Here is a 9806-nt window from a genome sequence, read left to right as displayed (position 1 = left end):
AGAATGATTTAATACTAGTAATTGATATTCAGGGTGTTTAGTTTATAAATTACAATGAATGTAACTCAGATCTCCAAGAACAAACACTCAAATATTTATGAACTTTAATTTCAGTTTTAAGGTAAATTAATTTTAATTACAAGGCACATTTTCAGCAACAATGCATTTCAAAGTGCTTTACATGAATTAGAGAAAATACAAACAAAACAAAAAAACAGAAGAAAAGCAAAAATAAAAACAACAAAAGTTATAATCTAATATGAGTTTCTCTAGATCTTAGGAGTGAAATATAAAACTTTTCTGGATAAGAGTTTTAAGAGTTTGTATCAAACCAAAAGAGATTCTTGACATCTCATTTGTTCCTTACATGCTTATGTTATCACTGATAACATTAATAAGATTTAAAACAATGACATTAAAGCTTAAATATCCAAACTAAACTTTTTAGTTAGAAAAATTCACTCTGAATACAAGCAGATTGATCGTAGCTCTAAAGCTAATCTCAGAAACCAGTTTCTATTTACTGCTTTGTCTTTAAAAAAATATTCATTTAAAACCTTTAATGATCTAATATTTCTGTGCAATAAACTTCTTAAACTTTAATTAAGCTTTGCAGAAAACATGATGAGTTTTTTAAATAAATCTTCCAGTAGGTTTCATGAGAACTTAATGCATAAGTAATAATTAATGAATAAGTAATAATTTTACTGTTTAATCAACTATTTACTACATTTCCTCTCCAACGCTGGTTTAGTAAAACAAAATAAACCTTTGCAAATATTAACAATGTATAAAAAGGTTGGATTAGATCTATATAAGCATGATGAAAACTAGTTAAATATTTAAGTGTTAATATTTATAGAAATACCTAAAATGTTTTTATATCAGAAAATAATTTGAAACCTTTTGGTGATATTTTAGAAACTCATCTAAGCTGATACTTTGTTCTTTTACTGAATTGTATGTTGACTTTAATCAATTTCAGAACTTTCATCAAAATTTTCCATGTAAGTGTTTGAGGAACAAATGCTGCCGATCCCAGAGCTGATCTCTGACTCTCTCACTTTGTTATTCAGCCATTCAGCTACTTGGTCATGTCCTCGTCGTCTCCTGTTCTCTGAAATGCTCCCATATTCTGAGGCAACATCTCCACTCACTGAAACAGAGATTGATGTGTTATTAAAGTTAACAAAGACTGTAAAGTCAACATTAATTTATTATTATATAAAACTTACTGTAAGGAATGTAACGGTCATCTTTGCTCTCTGCTGTTCTCACATGAGGTTCTGTTGGTTTTTCTGGTTCCTTTGCTAAAGCTTTCATCACTCGCTCTATCAGATCCTGTTCTCTCCTTTTCCATTCTTGTTCTGTAAGTGTCTGTTGTTTTGGTGGCCAATGGAGACTGATAAATTTTTCTTTTTTGCCTTCAACTGAGAAACATTCTTTGTTTTGTTTTATCATATTAATCATTTTTTGGAACAGCTCTTTGACATGAACAGAATAATCAGAATTAAAGTTTTTTAGAACATGGTATCTGTTCCCACATTTCTCCAGAAGCTCCTGGAGCTCCTTTCCCTCTCTGACGATGTAATTCTCTACAGGGACGTCATTGATCCAGTGTCCCCTGGTAAACAGCACCATGCAGTGTCTCCACACTCTCTCTGTTAATGGCTTCATGATCTCCAGCAGAGCTTTGAGATCTTTCTCTGTGAAAGATCTGAAGATGGGAACAAGCAAGAGAAAAACATGAGGTCCAGGAGAACACATGGAGACACTGTGGAGAACTTCATCTTTGATCCAGTCAGGTGGTGTTGGGTCTGAGAACCAGCCTGGAGTTTCAACAACTGAGACTTTTACTCCATCAAAGTTTCCTTCATGTTTCACACATGTTGAAGTTTCTCTCTGATCTTGGTAGGTCTGAAATCATAAAAATCAAACAAAAAGTACTTTACTCACTGCTACAGCCTGGATTTTAGATTGTATAAAAACTTTTTGCTTAGTCAGCATATTTTTACCTTTTTCAACCAAGCTCTGTCAGGAGTCAGGCTTAAAAGATCTTTGAACAGGATCATGTTTCCAGTTGTACTTTTCCCTGAACATTTCTGGCCAACAAGAACAATCCTGATGTCAGTTATTTTATGTCTCTCACCTGCAAAATAAAAAAATTACAGTATATATGATCCTAAAACATTTATGATACAACATAAAATATGTCATATTTATTTCTTACCTCCAATCAGCTCTTTCAGGACTCTTGATCGTCTCTCATTGATCGTCTTCAACCTTCTGGCCATCTTGTCTCCAGTCTCTCTCTTGGTTTCTAGCTCTGCTGCTCGGTCCAGCTCCACTTCATAGTAAGGTTTTTCATTTCCTGCCCACATCTCTTCAATCTTCTCCAGTAGTTCCTTTACCTGAGTCTTATCACTGTGGTCCTTGTTGTTCAGGACATGATACCTGTTCTCACACTTGTTCACTATCCACTGCAGACCTTCATCACTCTCTATGTGCTCCTCTACAGTCTTCACTCCTAACCAGTCTCCACAGGTAAATAGAACATGTGTGTGTTTCCAGATTTCTTCTTTAAACAGACTCATGTGTTCCTGAACAGATCTCAGATATGATTCATCAGTGTTGATCATTACAGGAATAACCAGCAGCACAGCATGTGGTCCTGGAGGACACAGATTCACACTGTTCTCTATTTCCAGTTTATCCATCTCACTGGTTTCCTGAAGGGTGTTGATGCAGAACCAACCAGGAGAATCGACCACTGTGAGCCGCCTTCCTTCAACCAGACCATGGCTGATTTCACTGTGGGTTGTTCTTCTGCCAACCTTTTCATGAACTTTAAACACATTTTTTCCTAGAATGATGTTTCCTGTTGTGCTTTTTCCAGCACATGATCCTCCAATCATCACTATTCTTAAATGGTTTGGAGGGACTTTTCCAACTAAAGCAACAAAACAGAAAAATAACAACAAATAATTTAGTTCACTCAATTAAAAAAAATGCAACTCACATTTACTTGTTGTCAAGATGATTATTACACAGAAAATAGACAAATCAAACAGTTGTAAAGCTGCTAATTATTGGTGGTGAAAAGACAAATACTCAGTAGATTAATCTAATTCATGAATTGTGGGATTTAAGTCATTTTAAGTAACTCATGTATCTTCTTTTGCTTTTGTGGTGTCAGTGAACTGTTCAAAGATTTTGTGAAAAAATAGCAAAAGGGATTTTTTTTCAACACGTTACTTCATTTTATTTTTCTAGCTTTATATTTGTGTCATAAAGTTTTGGTTGTGTTTTACTAAGAAACAAAATAGTTTCGTTATCTTATGTTTGATTTGATGTTTCTTTTCTTCAAGTAATAGTCAAACATTTTCCAATAGAGAAACTTCAACAATGTTATACTGAAGGTTACATGGGATTTTCTTACGGAAGATGCGACTGAAAACATTTACTTCCTTCAACATAGATAATTATGTAGAAGTAGATTTGATTCTAGATCAAATTTTCCACCTGAGGTTCAGGGGAGAAGTGTGTTTGCATGGAGGCACAAGACAAAAACAGTAAATAGAACTAAATGTGGTATTTTATTGTTAATATTCATACTAAATAATGTTAATATTAATTGAGCCACAGAACCAAGGAGCCTCTTGTGACTCTGGAGCTGCAGGTTGAAAACTTCTGATGAAAACTGATTGTATCTCAATTCTATTGTAGCTTAATTTTCAATTTATTGTTCAGCTAAAACTTTGAAGGTAAAAAGTTAAATTGGTTCAAGTGAACAATTTGTTGCATTTCTATGCCAGTGAATGTCAATTTAATAGATTAAATTTGATCTCTTCACTCAGAGGCATCATCTCAAAAATGAGGGGAATTTTTTTTCACAGTTAACTGAGTGATTTATTGTCTTCCTGCATTCAATGACACCTCTCCTTTGTGCACTGAAAAAAAGTATCTAATTTACAGTAAAATACATGTAATTTACCACACAAATACAGTAAAATTCTGGTAACCACAGCTGCTGGTGTTTTACATAAATTAGAAAAAAAATTTATAGTGTGGCCAAGAAGACATATAGTCACTAAGAGTCACAGCACAACTGAGGGGATCAAACTTAAATTAGTAATTGGTATGTAATTAGTATATAGTTTGGTAATTTCAGTAGTTTTATGGTTCTTTAAATGATGAACCATAAAACTACAACTACCAAAATCTAAAGTTTTATCTGCCAAACTTTGGTTGATCTGATGCAATTATCCATGAATATTCACAAGATAAGAAATATTGTAGATTATTAGAAATAAATAAACTTGTAACCTACCTTCAATCTGTAGCTTCAGTTTGTTTCTTTGTTTCTGGACTTGATCAAACCTTTTTGAGGCTCTTTCAGTCAAATCTCTCATTTCTTTTCTCAGAGTTTCTCCTTGACTTCTGTCAACAGAACAGTGTCTGAATCCATTGTTTGCAATCAGGGTCTCAATTTTCTCTAAAAGCTTCTTGACTTGATCTCTATCTTCTCTGTTAATGAGGTTGAGAAAATGTTTTCTGTTTCCACATTGTTGAAGAATCCACTGCAGGACTGGACTTCTTCTGATTTTAGATTCTACAGTTTCATCACTACATGGATTAAGTGCAGTGAACAACACGATGGTGGGACTGAAAACATCTGCATTAAAAAGCTCGAAGTGTTGCTTTAGTGATGCTTTGACACGCTGAGATAAATGTAAACTGACAGGAATGACCAGAAGAAATACATGAGGCCCTGGAGGACACAGATGGACACTGTTCTGGATTTCTATCTGATCCAGTTTTGGTGTGTTTTCTCTAGAGTAATGCCACCACCATCCTGGAGTATCAACCACTGTGACTCGTCTGCCAAACACTTCCTGCTGCTTCGCTTCACTCTGAGCTGTTCTTCTGCTGGTGTTGAAAACATTTTGACCCAGGATGAAGTTTCCAGCTAAACTTTTACCACTGCGAAGGTTATTATATCTTCCTCCTATCAACACAATCCTCAACTCTGTAGCAGGATGGCTTTGTGCTGTAAGGAGAGATATTGAGTTAAAGACACCTACTTTGTTCATACCTGCACAGAATGTACTTTCTAAGTTAACTGTATATTCTGATTGGGAATCTTTTTTTTTATTAAGTAAATATCAATAACATTTAGACACACAATTACATTTGAAATAAACCTAAAACGAAAATAACTATAAAAGCAGAGGGAGACATTTTATCCAACTCCCATCTCTTATACAAAGTCAAAGTCTTTGAATTCAACAAATTCAGCCACTAAAATGAAAGTTTATGAAAGTATAATCCAAGATAGAACAAAGTTTATGGAAAGTTTCATGAAAACGTCACAGACCTGAGTTGGACATCGCAGCCATTTTGTTAGATTCACTCTGCTTGTTGTTGGTTCTTTCAAAACCTGTTCTTAAATGAAAGTAAAGAGTTCAAAGGTTGATGGTGTGTATCAGTCAAACATAGTCAGAGATCGCCATCTGATGGGGAACAAGAATCACTGCTCTTCTACCCAAACGTCCAAAAATGTTGATGTTAATATTTTTTTTGTATAACACAATTAAAACAACAGTTGACCAAAGTGCTTCACAATTAACACCAACCATTGTAACATAAGACAAAGATTAAATCAATAAAAATAAAACACAAAAATATTAAAGAAAAACAAATATCCTACAATAAATAAAAAGAACAATATTACAATAAAACTAAAACTTAATAAATCAATCAATAAATAGTTCTTTTTATCAATTAACACAGAATAAAACTGATTAGGTAAAAAAATAGAACTTTAACATTTACTTATTTGAAGAAATTGTCTAAATAAATACTGCAGCATTACATAACGATTTGAGATTTGGACAGAACAATTTAAAGAAGTAACAACTCAAACAAAAACATCAATCATTAGTCAGGATATTGTGCTTTGTTAGCTGCTAATGTCACTAAGTTGTTGAACGACTTTCTATTCAAACTCTCATTCTGTGTTATTTTTCACACATTTTCTGTTTTAATTTTTGAATCTTAGAGTTTACCTATTAAAATATTCACTCATATTATTAGAGATGTTTTTGCAGAATAAATCATTTTTAGACTCAGGGCTGTTTCTACTGTTATTGATAGCAGCTGCTGCTCTGTCATGTTTTATATAATTTAATATTGTACAATCTATCAAAAGGAGAAAACAAATAAAACAATTGACTGAAGTGACCAGAAAAACCAAATTACTTGATATTACACAAACATTTTAATTAGAGGCAGAAAAAAGGAAAAATACATTCTCCCCTCCCTTTATCACTTTATTACTTTGTGGTGAATCTGAGCTCCTAACATCTAGAAAGAGATTCAGACAGATGAAAGCAAGAACCAATAGATGGAAAAACTATTTTATTATTCAGATCATTTTTGTGATAAATGTGATTGCTGTCATTTCAGTCTGATGGTTTTAATAGAAATTCATAATGGTGTTTTCCTCTGAAATTTATTTACTGTACAGTATCACTTCATTCTTGTCCCCATAAGGAAATTTGCCGTACAGTCAGTAGAAAAACATAAGACACACAATTAGAGGAATATGTTTACAACAGACATTAAAATATATATAATTTTCTTTAATTAAGTAAATTTAATGAGTGAGACTCACAAAATGGCATTATATGTCATATTGCATAAAAATAATTTTAGTTTTTCAGCTTCATTTTGTTTCATAGTTTGATTTTTTGTACACAAGAGGGCAGTGTAGTGCCAGAAGGAATCGGTGTGGTAAATTATATCAGCCATGCCGCTGTTTGCTTTTGCTTTCCTCACTTTACTGCTGTTGTCAACCACAGAGAGGCTTTTGAGATTTGGCTTCCTTATTTTTTGTAAATTAACAAGAGAAATATGCATTCATTTGTTTTACTTTGCATTTTTACTTGTACTATATTATACATATACACACACACACACATATATATATATATATATATATATATATATATATATATATATATATATATATATATATATATATATATATATATATATATATATAAGAAATATGACTTAAAAGAAATTTGACTTTGTCATTTAATACCATGAAATCGGGTCAGTGTTGCTTTAAAAACTCCTGATCTTTCTGAAACTCCACCTTCCTGTTTAACTCTTTGCTTTTTTACACATATATGTTATGTGGATATATTTATATCTGGGATAATCAAAATCACACAGGTCCAACTGAGCTCAAAACAAAGACAGATAAAAAGGCTAATATAGACTGTCAGACAACACATTCACATTTCTCTGACTTACGGCTGTCCACTGTATTTATAGCTACAACAAGACATTATTTGTCAGCTGGAATTTGAATCTAGTCTGGATTGACCTGCTGGAGTAAATGGGAAGTAAAAAGTGTCACATCTGAAGATAAACTAAAACATTTGTTTCATCCCAGTCAGTCCAGCTCAATTTAACACCTGGTCTTCATATGTAGTATGTTTTAATACTCTGAAGTTACTTAAGAGGCATTTTGATTGTTGTTGTGCTTTAGTAATACTCAGTGATATTGTCAGTAACTGATGATTATTTCACATGTATTAGTTTGTTATTTCTAGTGATTTTAACTCAGTTCCAATCAATCAAACACTCAAATAATTAGACACTTTAATTTCAGTAATAAGAGTTTGTATCAAATCAAAAAAGATTCTTGATATATCTGTTCTTTACTTACTTCTGCTAGCATTGATTACATTAATAAGGAGTGATTTACAATCAGGAAATTAATGCTTAAAAATTCAAACCTGAAAAATATCTGACCTGGATTGTAACAAACATAAAAGTAATGTAAAAAAAGTAACCCATGCATTATAAATGTAACCAACTTACTTTAACATAAACAATCATAAACCATTAAACAGATGTTATTACTGGTTTGTATTCTCTCTTTAATACAGCTAAATCAACTATTTATGACATTTACTCTCCAAAGTTGGTTTAAATAAAAAAATCTCTACAAATATTAAGCATTATAAAAGAAAGCAGGATGAGATCTATATCAAGATGACAAAAAATATTTTAAATATTTAATTGTTAATATTCATTTAAATATATGAAATGTTTATATATAAGAAAATAATAAGAAAACCCAGATATTAATATTAATTCCTGTAGAATTGGAAACAGGAACTGGAAAAAGAGCTGGTATTATTGTTAATTGGGCATTTTAATATTAAAAAGAAGGACTGCACGGTGGGAAATGTCTCTCCGTGTAGGTGTGGGTTCACTCCGGGCGCTCCACCTTCCCCCATGTTCAAAAATATCCAGTTTTTTCCCCTTCATTAATGACACACTTTTATTGGACAGGAGCAGCTTGATTGATTATTACATACATCATATCTATCATGGTAGTTCAGGGCAAGTTATTTTTAATTCTAAATGAATATTCTTGTTGGACTTTTATTTAAGTGCTATTCTCCTTCAAGATACATTTACCTAGAACAAATACCTGTAAACAGGGGTCTCAAACTCAATTTACCCGGGGGTCACTTGAGGCAGAGTCTGGGTGAGGCTGGGATTCCACAAAAAACATTTAAAACATATCCTCAAATGTCATCAACATTTAATTATTTCTCCACTACATGAACTGCTGGCTTTTGCTTTGACAAAGACATGATGAGGGTGTGACAAAATTTAGGGTGTGTTCACACTGCAGCCTGAAGTGAACCAATCCTGATTTTTTTTGTCAAATCGGATTTATTTTGCCATGGACCTTACCACAGGGGCCGCCTTTCATTGGCTAATGCCCATTTCACGTCACAGCGCAGCTACCACGTGCGTGACCGTCTCACAAACACAAGCTACACTAGTATACACATGCTACACATGTACATTGTGGACTAGCAGACCGGCAGAAAGTTTTTGCGTCAGGACTCGAAAAAGAATGGTTCTCCACTGTCAGTGGGGTATCTGTACAGGCGATGTCAGGTATCCTGATTGTATTTGTGGAATTCAGATTTCCAAAATCTGAAACGGGATCCCTTACTTGGATCAAAGCTTGTGCACGACCGCATTTGTAGCTCAACCGTCGTAGAATCAATAAGATATATTGTAGTCATTTTGAAGTTTGAAATATTGTGAGGTCTTAAAGAGGCCGATAATGTGTGAACAATGACCCCCAAGTCTGAAAAAAAGAAAGTCAATAATAAACACGTCCATTATGAAAACCTTTTAGCTAAGTACAGCATAATGGCAGTACCGATACAACTTCTACACCTTCAAGCCTGTCTGTTACACAGTCTTACGTTTGCTGAACAGATCAATATGCAATGTGTACCGTGTCTGACATACATTAATGATTTTATTTTACCTGAAAAGGCTTTTTACTAAACTGTAATCGTGTTAGCCACGCTAGCACCGAGTACAGTGCATCAGGCACACTCAAACTTTTGCCAACAACACTAATCACTGATTTCAAAAGTAACCCTCAAAACCATGAATGCCCGACTTACCCAGCCTTGCAAGAACAATAGGCATCAGTGATCTTGTCCACAGCTATATTTATGCTGAGGGTGTGAGGATCTGCTGTTTTCCTCATCGACCGGTAGCATTTAGCTGCGACGCGCACAATGTTGGAGGCATCGCGTGGCTCAAACACCTTGATGTCGTCCAAAAAAGATGACATGAACTTGTTTGTTCATGTCAAACAAGTTCATGTCTGACATGAACTTGTCAAACATGACAAGTTCATGTTTGACATGAACTTGTCAAACATGACAAGTTCATGTTTGACATGAACT

At 33.6% G+C, this 9806-nt stretch overlaps 1 protein-coding gene across 1 annotated transcript; it reads right to left on the bottom strand.

Annotated features, from left to right (window-relative positions):
* Positions 1 to 970: 970 nt before the first annotated feature.
* On the bottom strand, positions 971 to 5511 carry LOC103132645 (GTPase IMAP family member 8-like). The gene is made up of 6 exons (XM_007544443.2): positions 5378 to 5511; positions 4331 to 5050; positions 2231 to 2950; positions 2016 to 2149; positions 1236 to 1917; positions 971 to 1156 (listed from the first exon to the last, which is right to left on the bottom strand). The coding sequence occupies exons 1-6, from the start codon at positions 5397 to 5399 to the stop codon at positions 972 to 974; spliced, it is 2463 nt and encodes an 820-aa protein (XP_007544505.1). The 5' UTR covers positions 5400 to 5511; the 3' UTR covers position 971.
* Positions 5512 to 9806: the final 4295 nt, after the last annotated feature.

This window comes from Poecilia formosa, unplaced genomic scaffold (assembly GCF_000485575.1).
Source record: "Poecilia formosa unplaced genomic scaffold, Poecilia_formosa-5.1.2 Scaffold1185, whole genome shotgun sequence".
In the NCBI taxonomy this organism is placed as follows: Eukaryota; Metazoa; Chordata; class Actinopteri; order Cyprinodontiformes; family Poeciliidae; genus Poecilia; species Poecilia formosa.
Note: the sequence above shows the minus strand (reverse complement) of the source record. Positions and strands in the feature narration are given on the sequence as shown.